The 25,968-nt window shown below is 41.4% G+C and overlaps 1 protein-coding gene across 2 annotated transcripts; it reads left to right on the plus strand.

Moving 5' to 3' along the window:
- The first annotated feature begins 204 nt into the window (after window positions 1-204).
- Window positions 205-25,769, plus strand: LOC143718302 (tripartite motif-containing protein 16-like protein). 2 transcript variants are annotated; one of them, XR_013196312.1, is made up of 7 exons: window positions 205-1,139; window positions 4,132-4,227; window positions 4,311-4,544; window positions 10,182-10,341; window positions 10,483-10,530; window positions 23,800-24,892; window positions 25,302-25,769. XR_013196312.1 is itself a non-coding variant. In XM_077209358.1 (6 exons), exons 1-6 carry the CDS (start codon window positions 438-440, stop codon window positions 24,345-24,347), a joined length of 1,788 nt encoding a protein of 595 aa, XP_077065473.1. In that variant the 5' UTR covers window positions 205-437; the 3' UTR covers window positions 24,348-25,769. The 2 variants fall into 2 exon arrangements, 1 of the variants encoding a protein (XP_077065473.1); XM_077209358.1 differs by having other exon boundaries at window positions 23,800-25,769.
- Window positions 25,770-25,968: the final 199 nt, after the last annotated feature.

Raw genomic sequence — 25,968 nt, forward strand, 5'->3', positions numbered from 1 at the left:
TGTTTTGGAAGAAATTGCAATCGAGTAATCTATGGTCATGTGACCATAAGCAAAATATGTTGTTATTTTTGTATTTCCGAGTTATTGTCTTTGTTTTACCCTTTTTATAAATGTGTTAATCTGTATAAAATGTTAAGGAAGCACCATTACGTAAATTACGTCATGTAAGCATGAGGGTAAAGCTGATGTAATTTCCGGGTGCCCTCTCTCTTTCGCGAGATGTCATGGCGATGAGAGGCACGGCCTAGAGATTCTCCTTGTTAGAATTGTCTGATGGGGTCTGTTATATTTTGATACAGAAACTGAGAGAAGCCGGGATTAAATCACATCACAACTGCATCATCGTGAGGGATCTGTTTTTTTAAGAAGAAAACACAACACAGACGGAAACCCACTACACTAGGAGTGAGGAACCTGCTTTACAGATTTGCAGACACATGTTTTTCACACATCACTCAAACACAGAACCAGGAAACAGGAAACAGGAAACTCTTCAGTTCAGAGAAACTGAAACTGAAGTGCAGTTGAGCTGTTGTGAGTTTGTGTCTCTGTATTCAAGCAGTAAAATGGCAGAAGCCAGAATTTCTCAGGATGAGTTCCTGTGTTCAGTGTGTCTGGATCTCCTGATGGATCCAGTGACCACTTCCTGTGGACACAGTTTCTGTATGAGCTGTATTACAGGCTGCTGGGATCAGGAGGATCAGATGAGAGTCTACAGCTGCCCTCAGTGCAGACAGACCTTCAGTCCAAGACCTGCTTTAACTAAAAACACCATGCTGGCTGAAGTGGTGGAGAAACTTAAGAAGACTAAACTTCCTGCTGACTGTTACGCTGGAGCTGGAGATGTGCAGTGTAACGTCTGTGATGGAAGAAAACGTAAAGCCGTCAAGTCCTGTCTGGTGTGTCTGAACTCTTACTGTCAGAATCACCTTGAACAACATGAGAGTTTCTTTAAAAGAAAGAGACACAATCTGACTGATGCCACTGGACGACTGCAGGAGATGATTTGCCAAACACATGATAAACTCCTTGAGGTTTTCTGCCGCACTGACCAGAAGTTTATATGTTTGCTGTGTACGATGGATGAACATAAAAACCACGACACTGTATCAGCTGCAGCTCAGAGGACAAAGAAACAGGTATGAACTATAAAGTAGACACTGATGAAAAAAGATTGACACTATTTACACTGGCACCCATATGATCAGGCACGGGCGTAGCAAGCTTTTTAAAAGTGCGGGGGATGGATGTGGTTTGGCACAACATATATTTTACAAACCACATATTAAGGACAATATACTGTATAGGGGTTAAATTGGGATTTATTATGTGGGGGCCGGTGCTCTCCCTAGGGGGGTCCGGGGGTATGCCCCCCAGGATGTTTATTTTTTTTTCAAATAAACCATTAAATGGCACTTTCTGGAGAGTTTTGTGCAAAGAAATTGAGAAATTGAGTATTACATGATATGTGAAAAATTGCAAGGTTAAGAGCATATACTTTGCATTGTTGTAGTATCAACAGGTATTAGGACATTTAGTATTTACATTACTGTTAATCAGTCATCACTTGATTACCTTGTTATGATATAGTGACCCATACAATGTGCCAAACATAATGTGCCACATGAAGAGACAGTGCAGCATATGACAAAAATAAAAAAATTCTATCTATCCTTGTGGAAAGGTTGCTTGGTAGCTAAAAGTAGGTGTAGCAAGTCTTATATTTCTGTAATTCACACAGATCAAATACAAATATGCTGACTGAATAGATTGCTAGTTTATTTTGAGTAGCCAGCTAGCAGTTCTATTGGCAGTTGCTGATAATCCGGTGTCTGAAGTAAAATGCTCAAAACATCTCCTGAGAAAAATCACATGGTCAACCTAGTCTTGGTTATTTAATTTTGATTTAGTCTTATTTTCCTTACCTTGTCATTCAAGGCCAGGGCACTTTTTGTACATTTCTGGAACTTTTGCACGCTTTCACATCCCGCGCAACTACGGAGCTCCCAGGAACATTCATTATTGCTGCGTACATTTATCCGTGTCACCTAGATGCGCATGCGCGAGCGGTGCACGATCATAGTCGACTGACAACGAGATTAAGCAGCTGACAAAGAATACAGCCGTGTTCCGAGACAAAATAGACATGCCATTTCAAAAATCTTTCATTTATTGTCAGAAATATGTTTTCAAAAGCATCACTTTCAACACATTTTATGTGACATATTTTCCAGTATGCAATTGACTGCAAACAGACACATCAGGACACAAACGAGCAGGCTTATGTGCCTGGGCTGAGCCCCGGCCAAATTTAACCACTGTAGGCCTATATATACATACATATGCGGTATATATTACTATGTAGTATGTAACGTTACCAAATTACTAATGCTCAGACACACTCAGTCTCTCTCGCGCACTGTCGCGAGCGCAGACACAGTCGGTCTCTCGCGCGATCTCGGACACACAGAGTGGCCAGAGAAACGGAGGAGCGAAGGGAGTAAGGTGTTTGTGCAAAACTGCAGAAAAAGTGTGGGTGTTGAACCCTCTCTTCGGGAAAAGATTGGGTGTTAAAACACCCACATCCCCCATGGGTGCGACGCCCCTGTGATCAGGTAACATCATTCACACTGCAGACGTCAGCAGAAGTGAACAGAAGCTGCAAGTGGACTTTCACTGCTGAGTGTATTTGTGCTCCACACTGAACATAACAGAAAATATAGTAAAAATACACGTAAACATATTTATCGACACAACTTTTGTAAAACAGGCTTTGATGAAGCAACATAAAATAATAGAAAATATTCACAGATTGTTTGACAAAATATATCTCTGTCAAGACTAACACTAGTTAAATGCAGTGACGGACAAAAACACTTTTCAGACCAGCAACTGGACAAGGCATGACTTGGCTAGGCAAATAGGATCTGGCTGGGCAGGACACAAGGGGATCATTTGACGACGATCTGGCACAGGACTGCAAACACAGGGAATAAATATGGAGCAAACAAGGCAAGTGGGGCAAATGAACCAATGATCAGCAGGGGTGGTAAAAGTACTCAAAAGTTAAACTTGAGTAAAAGTATATATACCTAAATAAAAAATGACTCCAGTAAAAGTAGAAAGTTCTCCATTCAAACATCACTTGAGTAAAAGTACAAAAGTATCCGATTTAAAACGTACTTAAGTACCGAAAGTAAAAAGTAAATATTCAAACTGTAAATATCATTAATTAAGCAGATCAATTGTTTTGGGAGTGATATGCAATGTTTTAGTTGAACAAATGATAAGATTAGATACTGCTATTAAGAATTTGTTAGATTTGCAATCATAAGAGACAATGAAGCACCTTAACGCAGTATAGGGGTTGAACTTGCAATAGACATGTTCCATAACATTAGCTGCATCAACCAAGTTGCAACCAAGAAAAACCAAGTTTTTCATTGGTTTGGAAAGCCAGTGTAATAAATACTTGGGGCGGTCATGGGAAAATATATCGGAGTAAAAAGTAAACTTTGTCTTTAATATTGTAGTGGAGTAAGAGTGAAAGTAGATGCAAATAAAATATACTCAAGTAAAGTACAGGTCCCCGAAAACAATTCCTAAGTAAAGTAACAAATTATTTTTACTTTGTTACTTACCACCACTGATGATCAGTTAACAAAATGGGTGGGTAAAACACTATCCGCATGCTGTTCAGCACAAGACAAAACATGAAAGCACGCGGCCAATGATGCTACACCGAACACAACACCACACGCAGACAGAAGAGCGTACAGCCAAAGCAAACTCATAACTGCATGCTTACACAACAAGATAGAGCGCACGAGAACGAGCAAATGCTCATCTTGTGAACTCACAGCAGAATACAAACACACGGAGCATGAATGTCCGAATCCCGGGACAGAAACCGAAACCAAACTAGACATGAGTGCCGGAATCCGAACACCACGCTTCGAACATGAAACAAGGCACACAGACAAGAGGCCGTACACTCACACAAAGACAAGACAATACAGGAGTGTTAGGGCTCTGGCACAAAACCAAGAATAAATTAGACCAAAGTGACAGAACCATGACAGATATGTGACAGCATTATAAACTGACATCTGTTATTGATTTGTGGTGTAGAAGCAGCTGAAGGAGACGCAGAGGTCGTTCCAGCAGAGGATCCAGCAGAGAGAGAAAGATCTTCAGCAGCTGAGAGAGGATGTGGCGTCTCATAAGGTGAGTCTGGAGAAGAGAAGTTTGAGAAGTCTCAGTCAGGACTCACTGAAGCTCACTGTGTGATTGTGATGTGTGTGTAACAGCGCTCTGCACAGACAGCAGTGGAGGACAGTGAGAGGATCTTCACTGAGCTCATCCGCTCCATTAAGAGAAGCCGCTCTGAGGCGACACAGCAGATCAGAGATCAGGAAAAGACTGCAGTGAGTCGAGCTGAAGAACGACTGGAGCGACTGGAGCAGGAGATCAATGATCTGAGGAGGAGAGACGCTGAGCTGGAGCAGCTTTCACACACACAGGATCACATACATTTCCTGCAGGTAAAAGAGATCAAGAAGAACAGGATCATAGTGAACTTGAGCAAGAGACTCACAGAGAAACATTTCATGAGAGCAAAATGAGCAGTTGACTGACTGTTGGGGTAGATTCTAATCTGATCATCTTGCTTCAAAATAGACGACACATATGAATGCATTTCAGCGCTGGAAATCTCTTAGGAAACATGTTCTGAGCTCTTTCTTCAGGGAGATATATTTTTCTGCCAAGCTCCACTAGTGCAAATAACAGTTCAAAACTTCCAGAAAATATAAACTTTTTGGTAACACTTTATTTTGATACTCCACTTTAGACATTCTAATAACTATAAGTAACTTTGCAACTACATACTAACTGTCATTAGAGTATTAGTAGACTCTATGCTTAATATCTGCTAACACTTTATTTTGATGGTCCCCCAACAGATATTTTACTGACTATAAATAACTTGGCCACTACAAATCATCTTATTCTACTAACCCGAACCCCAACACCTATAACCTAAGAATTATACAAAGTTATATGCCACCTACCAGCCAATCAGAAATTAGAATTTGTTGTTTCCGGGTAAACTGTGTGTTCTCGCTGCAAGCACGTTTGTTACTAGGCAACATGCGCACACACAGAGTGGAAGTTGGAAGAGCAAGATCTGATGAATGCGATTTGCGGTAGGTAACATTAACCCCTTCAAATTTTTTTTTTTGCACCTTGATTTTTCGATTCCTGGACAAAATCTCTTGCCTGTGATCAAAGACAGTGAGAGCTGATGTTGAGGAATATAGCCAAATTTGTGCTAAATTATTTTTGATGCAGTCAAAAACTCCCCAACTTCTTTTATAGGGGTCATCGGATGCAAGATTCACTTTTATATTGTGTTTGCATATAAATGTGTCTGCCGTGTGTGGACACAACCACCATACAATGAAAAAAAATCCATTCATTCCTTCTTTTTTTATTTCTCAAAAAACATAAGCACTCTCAATAATCAAGCCGTTTGGATTTTCTGAGCAATATGATGTCGTATTGTTCATGGCACGTATTAGCATATTTACATCCTCAGCTTTTTCTATAGACCTTATGCGCCAGAGAAACAAGTGCGCAGCCATCTTAAGAATATTGTCTTTGAACTTCCGTTTAGCTCTGTATATTTCTATGGCATCGCTGTTGAGGAGTAATTAGCTGGTGAAGTGGATTTACTTATTGTAGAGTTAACAAAAGTTATCATGAACATTTTAATGTTTTAAGCAGATGACTTAACAAATGTCAGTAGACCGGGAAGATTTTAAAACGAGCCGTTCATTCATAAATACGCAAGCTCGCTGTGAAAATACAGACCAGAAGTCAAAAGACAACAAGCGCAGCGCTGAAAAGGGCCGGAGGTACATAAGGTCTTCATTCTCCACCAAGGCAGGTTGCCAAGGCAGCACTTCACGTGTCTTATGTTGACATGACCCATGGCAGTTGCTCATTATCTTTAAAGAGACATGGTCGAAACGGGTCACTGTAAACAGAGCTGTTTTTGAGAAAGTGTTGTTTTACACAAGCATTGAGGAATTTTAACCAAAGTATGTTACAAACTTTACATGAAGACCCTAAAGAATCATACCAACTTGTGGAAAAGGGGCATCTGATGACCCCTTTAATGCAGATGCAGAGAGTGTTCTCCATGGTGGGTTAGAACAAAACCAAAACTAAGAACAGTTTGGCTCTGGATGGAACGCTATCATCCATCATGACTGTGAAAATGGCTGGTCCTGAGCCACAGTGCTTTAAGTGGGAGCCCCGTAACCTTGTCATCAAGGCATCAAAATTTGCAACAAACACTTACAACACAAAACACCATTCATAAGCTAAATGAGTACACGCACACAAACAAACACACAGACACACAACTTAACATACATGCTCAGGGCAAGTTGTTATGACTGAGTATGAACATGGCGAACTGCTGTTCAGTTTGCTCGTTTGGGGCCAACTATCTTTTTATTTTTTGATAAATTTGTATTTTTTAAATATATGAACTGCTAGCAAATTTGGTGGGGCCGAGGGTGCTGCTCTGTTATTTATACTGTAGTTAGTAGAATATTTAAAGTGGACTATCAAAATAAAGTGAACCAACTTTTTAAACCAAATTTTCCCTTATGATTTTTTTACATCATGGGAAAATTGATGGTACCAATTTTGAGTAATGTTCGCCAAAGTTTCTTCAGGTGATCTTCAAACCTGATGGATGTGCAGTTTCATAATTGTTTGACCGTTCCCTTGAGGATCACACCCATGAGAATCTAGATCACATGGTGCACTACCCAGATGACTCCCTGTGAGCCTTATATCACGCCGGGCTCAAAGAGCGGACAGAGCAGACACCTGCCTGTGGTTCCCCCTTCACAGTGGGTGAAATAGGAGGAGAATCCCTAATATGGTGGTCCTGGAGCTAGCACTACCTGACCTACATATTCTGGAGTTGACTCCTACCCATGCTCCCACCCTTGAGGTCTCTTCTTCTCCACTGGTCCCACCAGGCCTAATGGACTTTCTGGTTCCGAATAATTCTCTGGCCCTCCTTCCTCTGCTGGTCCCACCCAGCCCCCTGGCTCCTTTTTTGTCCGCTGGTCCAGCCTCCAAACTCCTGCGTTCCAACCATGGAGGTCATCCAAAATCCTGCCGTCCTCACAAGTTCCGTCCAACTCCTCGCCTTCTCCCTTTCTCCTCCCTTTATCCAGCTTCCAGGATTCACCACGGACTTCCGGACCTCTGGCTGCGCCTCAGCCCTCCACCCCTTTGGCTCCACAGGGCTCCCATTTTCACTCCGGTTCTTACTCCTTTGTCCTTGCTCCCACCGGATCTGCCATTGTCTATAATTTCTATAATTCTATCATTTCAATTTATGCAATACAGCTAAGATGATGACAGATGCACTTGATTTAGATAATGGGTAACACTTTATAATAACGTTCAATTATAAGCTGGGACTACAATGGGCAAAGGATGAAGGAATCCAAGGCAGAGGTCCAGAGTTATTACCACATTCCTACAAATATGAATTTCCCACGAATTAATAACTCGTTGCCACGACAAAACTAGGTGAACCAAACATGTCCCCGTAGTTTATAATTTATTGAAGTATCATGAAGTTGTAAGAAAAACATGCAGGTCTGCTAAAGCACTTGATTCAAAAAGCATTTGATTTCTAGTGAATAACCATTTATGAATGACTTACAGTAAGGAGATTATTTTACGATTTACACATTTTTTAAGATAATTTACATCACATCTGTAAGGGTGATTTCCTGCAGGGGTTCAGGCTGCAAGACTGCCGAATGACTAAAGAAACATTGTCAGCAAGATGGTAGAAAACTGTACATTTCTTGTCTATTACCACCCACTTCTACTTATACCAACGACGGAAAAAAGCGCAGTTACAATAGCTTAATATTTTCGGAGAGCGTTGCAAAGTCAAAGTCAATCCCAAAGTCAATACCAAATCAAAACTAGTTAGCACATTATTTGTATTGAAAAGGTTTAATGACAAAATATGGTTATGGTTACACTTAAAATAGTTACAAAATAGATGTATGAGATGATAATACTTATATCAATAATTCTACCCAGCATATATGTAAAATTTTACCTAAGAGATAGATAAAGAGAGAGCGAGAGAGAGAGAAAGAGCAGAGCATAAAAAGAGCAGAGCATAAAAAGAGCCAGAGCAACAGTTTCAATGTTCTTTTATCCTTTCCCTTAACCATGTGACTTTTAGGGCTGTCGCGATAACCGCAATATTGCATTACCGCGCTACTGACAGGCCAACCACAGAGGAATGCAAGTAACCGCAGCAACCGCGAACCGCGTTTTTTTTTTTCATAAGGCCACCCTTCATGGTTCGTACCATGTGTATTGAATGTTAAATAAGTTAATAATGATAACAAGACTGTTTATCATGGTGATTTGTCGTGGATTTGGACTTAAGCCTAACAGACAGTGAATGTGATCGACTGAGCGCGTGCGATTACCTGCGTCTGTCTTTGAAGTCAAGTCATGTATATTCGTGAAAAGATTGCCGTTTCCAAGGAAAGCGAAATATTTGTCGTAGGCTATTATCCTTTTAACGTGTAAGGGTATTTACCATGAATGGTGTCAGCGCTGGTCAACATTAGGCTACACAGCGCGAGGAAGCCGTGGGGGGAAAGCACCGAGTCACGCATTGAATCAATGCCATTCGTCTCTATTAAGTGAAGCATTGCTCAGCTTTGCCCAAAAGTGAAGCATTGCTGGCCAGCTGAGCCTTGAAAAGTGGAGCACAAAGTTAAACAATAATTAACACCTTGTTTCATTACATCTATCATTTAAGGAATCAGCTTTTTTGAACGTTTTCGTTGAATGAACGGTTTAATGACTCACTCAAAGACAGTCCGTTGCGTAACAACTGCGCGCTGAGTGACAGTCTCTCAATGCGCAGAGACGCTGTTTAGTTTCGGTTACATTGGTTACATTGTTTTTGTGTATGCTGACCACATCATAACACGTATTTATATAGCAACAAATAAATATAAATAAATAAATGGCGGTAAAACCGCATATCGCGCTATTGAGCCACTCAAAATTACCGCAAGGGAAATTCCTTCACCGCGACAGCCCTAGTGACTTTAACCCAAATGTGAGACATTCACACTGACCAATCAGACAGTTAAAACCTCCCCCATTGTACTAAAGGTGTGACAATGCATAGACCCCCGGAGTGCACACATCTCAGCCTACAGGCCTTGATCACTTTCAGGACCTCTGAGCCTTTAGGAACTCCAAATGGTTCTTGTGGTAGAAAGAGGGGGTGGAAAACAGTAAAACAAATGTCTTTCAAAGCAAATGTTCATTTCAAATTTCTTGGATTCAATCCTACACATTTGTAAATCGTTAGCATACCACTTATTAATAATTTATGAATGTATAGTCATGTTTTGTAAAGGATTAGTTCATCATTGACTAAAAACTTATAACTGAACATTATTGTAAGGTGTTAGCAGATAAGGTTATGATTATTGAAAATATTTTAAGATAGATGTTAGTGTATTACTGACCTTTAGATTTAGGAATGGATCACTTTCATGGTTTCTGGACAAATGTTTTTTTTTTAAATGTCATTATATCCAACCCAACATGGTATTTTGCTGTTGCTGTCATTAATTTTTAAATATATAATTTCAATATACACTAAACATTTGGATTCATGATCGCAGTGTTTCCAATAACGTTTAAAATATCTTTCTTATGCTAATATGTGTCTTATGCTTAAATGTTTTTAGCACATGCTGATTTTCTGCTAAAATGCAGTGTCATTATGTTCACGTGTTAACTATTTCACCTGTGTCTAGAAACAGCCCTCAATCTGACACCACTGATGCGCTTGATCTGTTACATTTATGTTATTGGTAGATGCTTTATCATCCGAATGATTTCCTAGAAAGTTCACATATAGTGTAAATGGCAAACGCTAGAATTTGTAGCTCTAATGTCATACAGTGAATATGAGAAGGGCTGGATTGAGGAGAGTTACTAAATATCAACAAGAGCCGCACAAATCTGAAAGTAGTGCAGGTTATTGATGAAGTGTGGAGGTGATGAGCTTTGATTTCTGTTTTCTGTAGAGTTTCCAGTCTCTCTCAGCTCCTCCTGAATCTACAGACGTAAATGACAATCCCTTCAGTTCTCTCTCCTCTTTTGATGGTGTGAGAGAATCTATCCGTCAGCTGAGAGACAAACTGGAGGATTTCTGCAAAGAGGAGCTGAAGAAGATCTCTCAGAGAGGTAAAGTCCTGTCTGCTCTCAGAAATGATCATCCATCATCTCATATCATGTAGAAGATAATATTAGAAATGTCTTAGGAACGGATACAGGGATCATTTTCTCTTGACATGATAATCACACTCTTCATGTCTGTTTCCACAGTCACTTTCACCAACATTGTCCCCAAGACCAGGAACGACTTCCTACAATGTAAGTCACTAAGAAAACAAGCAGAAAAACTCAATGAATGTGTTCATGTTGGTGAAAGAAAACATGACAGAGTTGATCATGTAAATGATGATTTACACAGGATATCTGGTAAACTGTACTGAGACACTGTTGATATTGAACATGAAGAGTTCACTGAATGGACAGTAAATGCCTTCTAGGTCTGTTTACTTTTGCGTCCAGGTTTTCTAAGGCCAAATTAGAACCCGGCAATTATATTTTTCTCGTAGTGCTGAATGAGTAGAGCCATGTCTCTGGAACCATACAGAGAGCTGATTATGATTTTAAAACACAAACCACACACGGACATTGCATAGCACCTGTCTCATGGTGTCGGGCGAGGAGTGTGAGATGATTTTGTGCCAGTCATTGCCTGAGACGGGAAGTGTCTGACTCTCAGCTGGAGATACCTGTATCGACAGCAGTACAAGAAGTAACTACAGCAATGCAATTTTAACGTAATATGTATAAAATAGAGGCTATGTGACTTGTGGTGTTATCTCGACAAAGCTGTATGCATCACGGTAGTATTCATTGTCATTTTCGGGTGACATGTTCCTACCAAATCTAACTCTTAATGAATTAAATTAATTACATAAAATCATTATCCAGAAATTAAAAATATATAGCTTACTATATATATCAGCAGTTGATGCTGTGCTTTTGCGACATCTTTTTCTCATGATATTTCCATGGGTATGCATTTTAATGTTTCTGCTTTGAGTCTTATAAATTGCAAAAATAAAATTTTTAGTGCGGAAAAAAAATTCTACGTGAATAATGATAATTGATGTGTATTTGACTCCAAAGATGGGTGAACAAAATACACTGCCGGATGGCAGGTTTAAACAAATCCTCATTTGTATAACCAAATGAATACTATAGTTTGAATTTTTTTTTTAGCAAAAGTATGGTTAATTTGTGGTTATCATGGTTTAACTACAATATCCATGTTTTATTTTGTATTTGTAGTATAACCATGGTAAATTTTAGGGAGAAAGACAGGGCCAGTGTGTGTGGATTACCACAACGTTTATCTAAGTTCACTAAATTCCCGCCGTCTCCATGAGAGAATATTGTTTATGCATGATTATTGAAAAAACTAAAACTTAAACGTTTTTTCAAATAAGGCCACAAAACACATACTAAATATGTGTCCACAAGACTTTTGACTAATGGGTGCTATACAGAGTGCTATCTTTTTCAAAGCACTGTGGAGACTTGATACATTGGGTCCCTAATGAGAGAAGTACCCTTTCAGCACTTCTAGGGATGACCGTCTCGAACGAGGGAATACTACCAGGGAGGTCTCATGACAGTCCTTCGACCTTCTTACCAGAATCTGGGAGCGAAGTCCTCTAAAGAAAGACCCTATCAAATGAGGGAAGTACTACCAAGCTCAACCGAGTAGAGCATCGACCAAGCTCTAAGTAATAACAGAGAGGCTCCAGAGGAGCCTGCAACATGATGTAATTCTAGGGCCAACTACTTGATAGCAAGTCAATTTCTAGCAGAGCTAGCCACCAGAGGTCTGCTGGGCTTGGAATACTCACTCACATCGCCAACAAAAGCGATGTACTCAGCTTAGCGCATTTTACCCTTTAAGCAAGGGGAGCATAGATCTCATGCAACCAGACTGTTGAGGAGGCCCCTAATATAGGGCCTACTACTCCAGAATAACACGGGCATGTGCTTGGGGCTAGTGTTCAAGCTCTAAGGGAGCATACTTAACACCTTCCTGGATAGGAGGGAGTACTTAATCGGCTCAACATGAGCATCATTGGTGCAGGACACAAGGGGCTTTAGAGCTCTTGGAGCGAAGTGTTCACGGAAAGCCCTCACTTTTATTTAAACTGGGGTGATATCAGCCTGACCCGGGAAAAAAAACTCAAGGGTAGAGACCTGAACAATTACTCGACTCTAGCTCCAAGACAGGTTGCTGTCTGAGCTAAGCTCTGGAGGAGTAGAGTCATCGGGAAGAAGAGATTCCATGGAAGAGGCCTAACCACTCAACCCTGCGACTTGATGGTCAAAATCAAGGAGCTTTCACAGGAGAGTCTGTTCTTAAGGCCACAGGCTAGATAATGCTACTACCAAAGCTATAGAGATCGGCGGCTTCAGCATAACGCTTGACACACTCTAAGCAAGTGGAAGCCTGACAATGCCCAGGTGACAAACACAGGGGAGGCCTTCTGAAGAAATAGCCTGCAACACCTGGCTATTTGTCTGTGCCAAACACCGCAAGGGAACTGTTGCTCAGCATATCACTTCTAGTTTAGGCCTTGTGCATAAATTAAAAAAAGTTACACATAGGTCCATAGTGGACAAAAATGTCAGTGCCAAAAAACTGTCATAAAGGTTTGAAACTTAGGAGCACAGACATAAGTTTGGTTTCATTTTAAAGAAGACCCTTGGCAGATTATTACTAAAGTAGAAAGGTTGTAAAAAGTAAAACCAAAAAAAAAAGTTATTTAGGTTTAAGTTTATGAAATTTTTCAAAACACAACTCTGACATCCATACCAACACACCCACACAATTACCGTTGCATAATTTATCCAATTGGCTCTATAATATGCCGAAGCAGAAAACAGGAATAAAGTGAGTATTTGCATTGTAGGCCAAACCCTGAGAAAATGGCACCATCTGGTAAAAAATAGTAAAAATTAAAATTGAAGCCTTGCCAACAGAATGAAAGCTTCTTAACAAAGATTGCTTCATTTTGTTAAATGGCCCTGGGATTAAAAATGGAAGTTTTAATGGGTTTTAATGCGGACATTTTTATCCAAAAGGCGCTGAGTTTAACTATTTTGTGTACCTAGTGCAGGAAAAGGGGTTGAAATAGTAAAATTCCAATAAAAATAAACTTTTTTTGCAGTTAGCATAAAAACAGGAAAAGTTGTTAAAAAAAAACTGAAACAGGCAAAAATGTCCATAAGGATGCACAAGGTCTAGTATCAAAAGGAGTCAGCCCAGCTCAACCTAGGCAGTTAGAGGAGGCCACAGGGTCTGCAACTCGCATTATTAGCCTAATGCAGAGGGTGGGCCCTGGCTGGGTGAGTCCCATAGTGAGAGGAAGCGTACCAGGCTCACTAGCTGCCGGTTTTGGGCTGGAGAGGCTCCAGAATAACTCTATAACAAGAAGAAGTCCACTTACTCAAACAGAATGAAATTAATGCATTCCTCTCCTAAGAGGGCCAAACGCTTGCCATATAAATTATCTAGAGCTCAGATGAGCGACGGCTTTAGAAAAATAAACTCAAATTGAGAGGAAGTCGAGCTACTCACTACAGGTGAATGTAGCAATGTTTACGATTCAGGGAAGAAGGAGGCGGAAACCGGCAAACAATCAACAACTTTTAATTATCAAATAAAACAAATACAAAAACAAAAGTATCTGCCAGCAGCCCCTCGCGGACGACTGCTGGCTACACAAAAGGGAAACAAAACAACATAAAATCAGTGTAATTATACATTTAAGTACTTGGTAATATTAATTACTAACATGTACATACTATAGGGTTAGGGTAGGATCAGGATTTGGTTGAGGGTTAGTTGCATGTAATTATGCATAATTTAATGTTATTACTATGGTAAGTACATGTAACATATTTAACAAGGACACTGTAAAATAAAGTGCCACCAAAATGGCTAATATTCTGTTACTATATGTTCAGTTAATCATTAACTACTGGTGTGTAAAAGGTGACATATTATGCCCCTTTTCATAAGAATTTCCCCAGAATGTGGCTGTGAAATTTCAGCTCAAAATACCACCCAGGCAATTAATTATAACTCGTCAAATTTGTCACTTTTTTGATGCGAGCAAAAATGCGCCGTTTTTGTGTGTGTCCATTTAAATGCAAATTAGCTGCTGCTCCCCGCCCCCGTTCAGATCCTTTACACAAGCTTCAGATACTTTGGCAATAACAAAACACACAAATTTCACCCATCCAGAATCTCAGAAATAACCAGTAGCGAGTGCAGCTTTACCGACTCAGGAAGAGCTTCAACTTTTAGACTCACCTGGACGTTTCTGAATGGTTAGTGAAGACATGTATGTAATTGTTGTGGAGTTACATTGATTCATCTCATTGACTTGCCTGTACCGTCATATTTAAGTTTTACACAAGTTGACACAGTTCCCTGAGGTCTTTATAAGACAGCTGTGATATTTTTTGGTCAAATAGTGTTCTGTGCCGTCTGTGCAGCAACAACAGAACAGTTTGCATGCTTTGCTCAAACCTTTGCCATTGCGTTAGAACTAGTTACTGTTGTCGCTTGAAAAAACCACATGGTGGCGCTGTGGGTGGAAACGTGAAGATAAAGGGGCGGTAATATTATAATAAGATACCCTTCCTACGTCAGAAGGGGTGCGAAATCTGATCGACTTATTTTTTTACATGCTTGCCTTGCAGAGAAAGGCTTAACAAATCATGATTTGTCCCCATTATTGCTTTAACTACCCACATGATTATGTACCCTTAATAAAGTGTTACCTAACATTGCTTTAACCTGGTTGAACTTGTAATTTCTTTGCCAAGGAAAATCATTTTCAAAAATCTGGAGCCACACTTTTTTTTCCGGATCGAACAGACAAAATATTTTTGAGATGTTATCATTTGAAATTATTCTGTACACTAAAAAATGTTTGTTCAATTAACTTAATTAAATTAAGAACAACTTTACCACACAATAAGTTTAGGTCCGTACAACAAGACTAAAAAAGGAGTTTTTTTAAAGGTGGGGTATGTGATTTGCAAAACGGCCGGCAGATTTTGAAAATGCACAACTCAAAAGGTCCTACCTTCTTCCCTCCAACGCTGGCCACGACTCCACCCATTCGAAGAACATGGACGCGCAATCCTGCACAAGCTCTAGTCTCCATACATAAATACAATCGCTCACATCAGCTTCCTCCCCAAGCAGGTTAGTTAGCTAGCTAGTTCTACGTAGGGCTGGGCTATACCGTTAAATCGGCTACAATTCTCATGCGCATCTCGTCAGTAAAGACGGTTCTGTGATTAGTAGTGAATACTACTAGTTCATCGGCTTCTCACCTGTCCAGCAGAAAAAATGCCACAGCCGCATCTGTTGGTAGTCCTTCCTGGTCCTTCAGTTGCTGCCATCGTTGGAAAGCATCGCCTAGAATGACCCTTGTTTTTGCCTTATCTCTTTCGGCCTTATTGTTCTCAATTGCTCTCTCAAAAATAGATTTCCTTTTCTGTGCTGGTGTCTTGTCTGCCATTCTCCAAATAGAAGCAACTAGCACTTACTTACACTCTCTCTCTCTCTCTCTCTCTCTCTGTACCGGGGCGACTTGAACTTCCTGTGAATGGATCACGAGCTTTGAGTATGCGCACGAAGGGGAGGGGGGTATGGTACAACCGTTTGATTGACGCATTTTCTGTCCAATGATTCTAGGTGGTCTTGGAAATGATTGGCTGGAGTTTTTTGAGTCCTGCCCGTTTCACAGATGATTAAATTACTTAATTTTCATTTCAGTGCTTCTAACTCCGTGGCTGTAAGTGGGTTAGGAATAGGATTTCAAGTGGTCAAAAAAGAAAATCACATACCCCACCTTTAATTTGAAATTTTTTAAATTGTCACGGTCACCAACTCCTTCACTAAATTTCCCATTATCCTCCCTGGTCCTCACCTGCATGCACTTCCCAATCACAGATTGTTGTCACCTGCACCTGCACATCATCTCCTCATCACAGGCAGCATAAAACCACTCACCCTGTGTTCCCCTTATTGTCTAGTCTCGTTTTACCCATGTGTTGTGAAACCAGTAGGACCTTTGAGATAAAGGCGATCATCTCCTACGTTCTTTTCCAGCGATCATCACCTACGTTCTTCTCCAGCGATCATCTCCTACATTCATTTCCAGCGATCATCTCCTGCGTTCATTTCCAGCGATCATCTCCTACGTTCTTCTCCAGCGATCATCTCCTACGTTCTTTTCCAGCGATCAACTCCTACTTTCTTCTCCAGCGATCATCTCCTACGTTCTCCAGCGATCATCTCCTACATTCTTCGCCAGCAATCATCTCCTACGTTCTTCTCCAGCGATCATCTCCTACGTTCTTTTCCAGCGATCATCTCCTACTTTCTTCTCCAGCGATCATCTCCTACGTTCTCCAGCGATCATCTCCTACGTTCTTCGCCAGCAATCATCTCCTACGTTCTTCGCCAGCAATCATCTCCTACCTTCTTCTCCAGCGATCATCTCCTACTTTCTTCTCCAGCGATCAACTCCTACGTTCTTCGCCAGCGATCATCTCCTACGTTCTTCGCCAGCAATCATCTACTAAGTTCTTCTCCATTCGATCACCTCCTAAGTTCTTCTCCAGCGATCCTCGCCAGATGTCTGTGTCCTGTGTTGTCCTCTCCCATGTGTTGGCCTTTTACCTGTTTGTCTGGCCATTGTTGCACAATAAACTCCATCACTTGTTCTTCTGTCTCCAGGTCCTCTGTTCCGTAATAGCAGACTAGACCCTAAAAGAAAGGCAACAATTTGGGCATTCTACTCAGTCACCTAGACCCTGTCGATCAGCTTATGGCCATCTCCCAAGACCACCGCCCCATTGAGACCTACATAGAGGAATTCCTCCACCTCATCGACCTGGTGTCCTGGAAAGAACCAGCCCTCAAATCCATCTTTTGATTGGGTCTGGACGATCCACTCTTTGGACAATTCTCAGCTGTTGCCACTACGTGTTCCTTGAGGGAATACATTGGCTACATCCAGTGGGTGAGTGGATCGTCCTACACTATAGAAGAAGTCTCTGATTCTCTTTCCATCCCCGCTGTCCTTCTAGAACCTTGTCCCGCCGAGACCACCTGTCCAGAGCCTCGTCCCGCCGAGACTACCTGTCCAGAGTCTTGTCCTGCCGAGACTGCCCTTCCAGATTCCCCTGTTCTTGGCCTCGTCCAGATTCCTGAGAAAGTAGATTTAATAGACTCTGACACCGATATATCCTGTTTTCCTCCATATGTTTTATTTGTCTTCCCGGAACTATCCGTCAGTCCAGCCAAGCCAGAGTTTCTTCACGTCAGTCCTGCTTCACTGAGTTTCTTCACTGAGTTTCACTGAGTTTCTTCACGTCAGTCCAGCCGAGCCTGAGTTTCTTCACGTCAGTCCTGCCGAGCCTGAGTTTCTTTACGCCAGTCCAGCCGAGCCTAAGTTTCTTCACGTCAGTCCTGCCGAGCCTGAGTTTCTTCACATCAGTCCTGACTAGGGGTGGCATGATCCGCCTTTTTTGCCTCCAACACCGATTCCGATACCTGGGACTCAGTATTGGCCGATACCGATCCGATCCAATACTAAAATAATAATTAAAAAAACAGTGCCTAATTACCTAATAAACTGTATCTGTATGCCTCACTGTGGGGAAGAGACTGTGATTATTCTTTTGTTAAAGGCATCAAAGCTTGACTTAAACATTATTTTCCTTACTTTGTGAAACAATACAGACAAAATATATACTATATAATTAAAATACATTTATTTTAAAATTTTAAGCGCAACTTTTTAATGAAGCAGCAACATATGATACATAGATTGGACAGAACAACTAAGGCTATCAATAAACTTATGCGCATCCCGTGCGCAGAATGATGCGCTCGAAGCAACATGGAGTCACGGCGCGCAGCGCGTCGCATTGAAAAGTTCAAAGCACAAAAGTAAGATATACATATATTTCTTTATTTATTCATTAGTTTGAGCCTTTTAACAGTTTTAAATTTCAGTTAATGTGCGCGTGAAGAGCAATTATATCGTCTCTACTCCAGTGTTGTGATCACTGAGGAGTTGTGTTGTGATCTAACAGACACCCAGTTGAAAGTAACATGTGAAACTCCAGCACGTTAAAGTCCTTTTATGCAAACCATAGACCTTTATCTACATATCTACAGTATAATAATAGGAACATTGACTCATCTTGGAGAGAGTTTCATCGTGTTGACTGTTTTACCCGAGCGCCACACTGTTTGAGTGCTGAGAATGACTGACAGCCGCCGCGGAGGGAAGCACTTAGGTGAAGATTAATTTAACGATTTAAATCTGTACCTCACATTAAACTATATGTAATGGCTTCAGAAATCTTGGAATACAGTACACGACAACATTATAGAGCTTTATAATGTTTTTGTGCCTTTTGTGTTGTATAACAATAACATACGTAGGCTATACAATATCGGATCGGATTTGGATGGTCTCGTCTGGCGATACCCGATCCGGCAAATATTGGTAGAATCGGAGCAATACCGATACTGAGTATCGGATCGGCGCACCCCTAGTCCTGACGAGCCTGAGTTTCTTCACGTCAGTCCTGCCGAGCCTGAGTTTGTTCATGTCAGGATGGCCGCTGCCTCGCTGCCAGAGCCATCGGCTAAGATGGTCGCGCCTCACTGCCCGAGCCCTCAACCATGAAGGCTGCCGCCACGTCTGTCCCTGAGTCTGTCACTCAGCCGCCCAAAGGGTCATCTCCGCCATGGCCGCCCGAAGGGTTGTCTCCGTCATGGCCGCCCAAAGGGTCGTCTCTGCCATGGCCGCCCGAAGGGTCGTCTCCACCATGGCCGGCCGAAGGGCCGGCTCCGCCCTGGCCGTCTGCTGCTCCGCCCTGGCCGTCTGCTGCTCCGCCCTAGTCGCCTGCTCCTCTGCCCTGGTCGCCTGCTCCTCCCTGGTCGCCTTCTCCGCCCTGGTCTCCCGAGCTGCCGGCACCGCCCTAGAGTCTGCATACCCTGCTCATCCTCCGGATTTAATCTCCAGGACGCCCGCACCCCATCGCCGCAGCACCATCTACAGCGAGGATGTGCCTACCGGGAAGGGGGAGTGCTGACCGTTATCCTCCCTGGCCCTCACCTGCATGCAATTCCCAATCACAGATTGTTGTCACCTGCACATCATCTCCTCATCACAGGCAGCATAAAACCACCCACCTTGTGTTCCCTCATTGTCTAGTATAGTTTTGGCGCCGGTGTATGTGGCATTCCGTCTGACGTCTCTGCTTCTCTGTGCTATATGTGTGTTTTTATCTGTATCAAACTGCTACTCGCTTCTGGTTTATGATCGCCAGTTACTTCTGGATATTCGAGACTCTTTTGTGGCCACATTTAACCCAGAGTCAAAAAGCTCTGTGGCTGGATCACAATCCTGCTCTCCAAACTCTACCTGGGATATTCCAGAATATCTGCACAGTTGGCCTTATGGGGTTCCCCGCAGAAAGCGCCGCAGGAGACGCGGCAAGCGCGGAGGGGTTGCTGTCAAACTGAAACTGACGCTACTCGCCTGCCGCGCGTCCAGCTTCGTCTCCATGACGACGTGGAATCTAGGCGTTGGCCGATGTGCTGGTTGGCGTTTGATCGATCCACCTGTTCGCTGGCTTCGGACCATTCTCCCGGATTCTACTTCGACGATCCCCTGCTACCCTCCTATCCGTGTTCGTCGTGGTGGAGCTACTCTAGAGAATCATCGTTTTTTGAATAGAGTCCTCTCTCCCGCGATCTCTGACTCGGTATCACCTTCCAGGATGGCTCTGATTAATGCTCGGTCGCTAGTCAACAAGACGTTCATTTTAAATGACTTTTTCACTACCCACGCACTGGATTTTATGTGCATCACAGAAACTTGGATGAAGGTTGGTGATTTAAGTCCTTTTGCTGAGTTGATTCCGGAAGGCTGCACATTCTTTAACTCTCCCCGCTCTTCTGGACGCGGAGGTGGTCTAGCGGTAATTTAAAAAAAACGTTTTAGTAGCTACTGTCACTCTGTCCCGTCTACATTCTACAGTAGCTTTGAAGTACAGCTGTTGCGACTGGAATTTGACGATCCTATTTTGTTAGCGCTGGTGTATCGCCCCCCTCACTTAGTGAAAGATTTTATAAGTGAATTTACTGCTTTTATGGGCGAATGTGTAACTAATTACAGCAATATTCTTTTATTAGGGGATTTTAATATTCATGTGTGCTGTCAGTCAAAGCCTCTAACAATGGAGTTTTTAAATCTCATTGACTCATTTAACATGGTTCAGTGGGTGAAAGATCCCACACATATTCATGGACATACTCTGGACCTGGTACTCTCTCATGGCGTTTGCATTACTGATGTTCAGGTTTTTAACACTCTGATCTCTGATCACATGCCTGTACTGTTTTCTATGTCCCTTCCTCCTACAAGATCGCACATTTCATCTATTGCACAATGGACTCGTTCCTTTTCTCCCTGTTTCCAAGAGGAATTCACTAACTCTTTTAATGAGGTGTGTCTGTCTCTGTCCCTGGAGTCACCCTTACCCGACTTGGATGCTGAAGAACATCTTAGTCTGTTTAATACTGTATGCTCTGAGGTTTTAAATACCACTGCTCCTTTAAAAGCTAAGAAGTCAAAACCTAAGACTGAACCATGGCTCAATGATACCATCCGTTCTCTGAGACGAACGTGTAGAAGAGCAGAACGTAAATGGAAAAGTGATAAGCTACAAATCTCTTATGAAATGCTGAAAAACTCCCTCAGTGCTTTTCAGAAAGCTATGATATCTGCTAAGTCTAAGTATTTTTCCAATTTAATTTTAAAAAATCATCATAGTTCAAAAGCCTTGTTTTCTGTGTTAAAGTCTGCTCTCAATCCTCCTATAGTTGTGATTTCAAATCCTTCAGTATCATTATGTGAAGGTTTCTCAAGGTTTTTCTGTGAGAAGATCACCTCTCTAAGATCTCAGTTGCAATCATCTGCTAATGTCTCGCATGAACTGAGTTGTTCTTCACCCATATGGAGTGTGTTTGACCCTGTTTCTCTTCTATCTCTCAGAGAAATTGTTGATCATTTGAAACCTTCCTTCTGCTCTCTTGATGTTCTCTCTCCGCGTATCTTGAAACAAACTTTGGATTCGGTTGGAACATGTTTGGTGTCTCTAATGAATAAATTCTTGAGCACAGGGACTATCCCTGATACACTAAAACAAGCTACTGTTACACCTTTGCTCAAGAAACCTTCACTTGATGTTAGGGATTTTAATAACTTTCGACCTATTTCTACCCTTCCTTTTATTACAAAAGCATTGGAGAAAACGGTTCTGAATCAACTCCAATCTCATCTTAGCGCAAAACAAATTCTTGAAACTTTCCAGTCTGGTTTTAAGCCTCTGCACAGCACAGAGTCTGCTCTTTTAAGGGTTTCTAATGATATACTGTTAGCAACCGATGCTGGTGACTCTGTGATCCTAATACTGTTAGACTTAACCTCGGCCTTTGATACAGTTGATCATAAAACTCTATTATCCCGACTAGAATGCTCTGTGGGCATCCAGGGAACTGTCCTCAGCTGGTTTAGATCTTATCTAACAAATAGAAGTTTCTCTGTTAAACTGGGTAATTTTTCTTCCTTGCCAGCTCAACTCTCCTGTGGAGTGCCGCAGGGGTCTATTCTCGCACCCATTCTTTTTTCCATATATTTACTTCCTCTGGGCTCCATTTTCAGAAAGCATGGCGTATCATTTCACTGCTATGCAGATGATACAAAAATTTATTTCCCTCTGAAACGCAACAAAGATACTGCACTAAAATGTCTTTTTGCATGCATAGAGGAAGTAAAAATGTGGTTTTCTCAAAACTTCTTATTTATGAATGAATCCAAGACCAAGGTTATAGTCTTTGGCCCCCATGACAACTATAATAGCAGCAACATTGATCTGGACTATCTTGATCCAAAGTCATCTTGCATTAAGAACCTAGGTGTTCTCTGGGATCAAAACCTGAAATTTGAAAAACAAATCAATGCGGTGATTAGTTCTTGCTTTTTTCAGTTACGTCTTCTCTCTAAAATTAAATCCTCCCTTTCTGAGAAAACACTAGAGATTGCAATCCATGCGCTCATTACATCGCGGTTGGACTATTGCAACTCTCTCTACTTCGGCATACCCAAACAGTCTATTGCGCGTCTCCAATTAGTACAGAAATTAGTCCTCAAAAGAAAACGCAAATTTGATCATGTTTCACCTATCTTAAAATCTCTGCATTGGCTACCTGTGCATTTTAGAATCGAGTTTAAAATAATTTTATTTGTTTTTAAATCCGTAAATAATCTGGCACCGAGCTATTTGTCTGAGCTACTCTGTCCACACAACCCCACACGAAACCTGAGGTCTGGTGATCAGAGACTTCTGTCTGTCCCCAGATCTAGGTTAAATAATAGAGGGGACAGAGCCTTTGCTGTTGCTGGCCCTAGGCTGTGGAACAGCCTTCCGGTTTACATCAGAGCTGCTCAATCTGTAACTGTTTTTAAATCCTCTCTTAAAACCTATTTTTTTTCTTTAGCTTTTAATTCATTGTGAGCTTCTGTCATGATTGTGTGGTTTGTCTTTGTTCTTTATCTTGTGTATTGTTCAGAACTTTGGTCAGCCCTGTTTGCTGTTTTTAAATGTGCTATATAAATAAATACAAACTTGAAACTTGAACTTGATAGTTTTACCCATATGTTGTGAAACAGTAGGACCTTTATCTCCAGTGATCATCTCCAGCGTCTGTGTCCTATGCTCTTCTCTCCCTTGTGTTGGCCTTTTACCAGTTTGTCTGCCCATTGCTGCACAATAAACTCCATCACTTGTTCTTGGCTCCGGGTCCTCTGTTCCGTTTCACAAATAATGTTTTGTTGAACCAACCTAATAGATTTAAGTTCCTGCTGTATACAATAACTACCAAATGCTTAAGTTTATTGTAATTGTGTGTAACATATGGGATGAGTAAGTAAGAAGAGACTTGTCTCAGTGCTGGTATGAGTGCAGTTTTTGCTCATTGAGTGAAGCGACACATGATGTTGCCTCCCATAGCCTGAGCAAAAACATTCTTCTGAACAAACTGACATTACTGAAATGCCTTTACATGTCAAACATAACTCAACATTAAATACTAACAGGCATTTCCCTCAAAAACATCTAAAATAGCACTTAATTTCAACATTTACTCTCCTGGTCAAGACCTATGCAAAGCATGTTGGGAACTAAAAATCCACTGCCACATGTTAATTCAACACTAATTATTCAGATAGTTCAAATAGATTAAGTAAACTTCAGATTTACATATTCATGTGGATTTTACACAATACAATTAGGTAAAGATAAAATGTTCAGTAATTGTGTGGTTTTAACTCATTTTAATTGTTTAACAAGACCTAACATTATTTTTTTTACACTGTACATTAAAATATCAGATTCATAATTGATTCTGATTCTGATATGTTTTCTCTCCATCAGATTCCTATCAGTTCACTCTGGATCTGAACACAGCACATAAAAACCTTTTTCTGTCTGAGGAGAACAGAGTGATTAAATTCACTGACACTCTCACAGTCCAGCCGTATCCTGATCATCCAGACAGATTTGATGATGTGCGTCAGGTGTTGTGTAGGGAGAGTGTGTGTGGACGCTGTTACTGGGAGATTGAGTGGCGTGGGAGAGGTGTGTTTATATCAGTGTCATATAAGAGCATCAGCAGGAAGGGACGTAGTAAGTGTCGGTTTGGGTATAATGATCAGTCCTGGAGTTTGTTCTGCTCTCCCTCCAATTACTCATTCAGACACAATGACATATGGACTGATCTCCCTGGAAAGACCCTCAGTAGTAGAATAGGAGTGTATGTGGATCACAGTGCAGGAACTCTGTCCTTCTACAGCGTCTCTGACACAAGTCTCATCCACACAGTCCAGACCACATTCACTCAACCACTCTATCCTGGGTTTTGGTTTAATTCTAGATCATCAGTGAAACTTGTTGATGAATCAGAATATGCTTTGAGTTTGTAATAAATATTGGAAATTGAGAACAAATGATTATGATTTTTTTCTGTTAAACTGTTTATTCATCTTCTTCTGATAAACCCCCAGAAATTGTATATATTATATATGTATATAAAGACTATCTGCATGCTTTGAATGTAACTGATGGAGATGACCCAGAAATAAGAATTGTTAATGTAACAGACAAGGTTGAGATTTTTATGGACGATCTTATAGTTGAACATCTCCAGAGAGATAACACGAAGAGAGCTCGCTAGACGGAGAAGAAGGAGAGAAAGGCGCTGGCGAAGATCTTCCACTAAGGCTCAACTCCTTTGGAACGGACTGATTCATCGTGCACAGCAGTAAAAAAAAAGATATCAGACGAGTTGAACGATTAAATAGGAAAATAATACACATTGTAAACAGTTTTATGATTGAAAATGAAATAGACTGCTCAAATGAAGATGTGTTGAATTTGCAGGACAAGCTCAAATTACTTAAAGCATAATTTGAACTTGACCTGTGGACTTAAGGGTCATTGTTAGAGGTGTTATATGTGTGGGTGTGTTGTGGTTTTCAATCTTTCTGAAAAATAACTTCGCAGAGATCTTTGATGCCAGAAATAATTAGACTTTATTTTCGAATGCCGTTCCGTTCCATAGAAAGACACTCTAACGCTCTGGGCCTGCAGCCCACTGGCCCCCTGGCCTTCCAGTGCGCTCCCGAGTACATTTTGGTTCAGAGTTATATACATACATCTTCTCCCATAGAAGGTAACACACCCTATAGATAGTTTTGGGTAAAGGTCTTTTACCATGTGACTTCTCAGAATAGAATTTTCTGCAGCAAACAACATTCCATTCAAGGTCTTTCACATACACAGAGGAAATCCAAAGTCACAGACAGAAGAAATAATTGTGTCCAAATATATAGCAAAATTACTTGTTTTCTAAATAATAAAATCTTCTACAGGTGCAGGGTACGATTTGCCGGGGGGGTGCGTGGGATTTCCCCCTTTCTGATCAATGCATCCCTGCCTCTGCTTAATTATTTTTATCCCCCCCATCACCCCCCTCAAAGTGATCAGTGCTACTACACTAGTGCCGCAGCCTCCCTGTAATCACCACTCTCAATCACCAGACCTGATCAATGTCCCGATCTGATTGGTTACACCTCACGTCACGAGTAATAGCTTATCAACACATGCGAGATGGTTGCAGGTCCGCTGGGGAGTGGAGCTGTGTGCCGAAAGCAGGGCTCTCAAGTGTCACTCATTTGGGTCTTTTGTCACGCACTCCCGCCACACATTGTATTTCTCACGTGGAAAAACTATTTATTATATATTTAATATGCCACAGCGCCCAAAATTTCTCTGGCCGCGCCGCTCTCACTATGGAACCGGCAGGAATCAAGCGCGTCTCCCCTGGAGTTCTTAGTCGAGCCTGCCACTTATCAGCCAATCAAAAAAAAAGAAAGGGGCTGCACAATAGCCAATCAGAAAATAGCACTATTGTATCTGGGTAAGATTTAACGCAACAACCAATGAAAAAAAGGAGGGGATGTCACTCTTGCCTGTCTTCAAAACTTGAGAGCCATGCGAAAGGAAGGCAGCATATTCAGCATATTACTGAAGCGGGAATAAACA

This window comes from Siphateles boraxobius, unplaced genomic scaffold, assembly GCF_051911475.1.
Source record: "Siphateles boraxobius isolate OS27281-9 unplaced genomic scaffold, OSU_SipBor_1 61, whole genome shotgun sequence".
Classification (NCBI taxonomy): domain Eukaryota; kingdom Metazoa; phylum Chordata; class Actinopteri; order Cypriniformes; family Leuciscidae; genus Siphateles; species Siphateles boraxobius.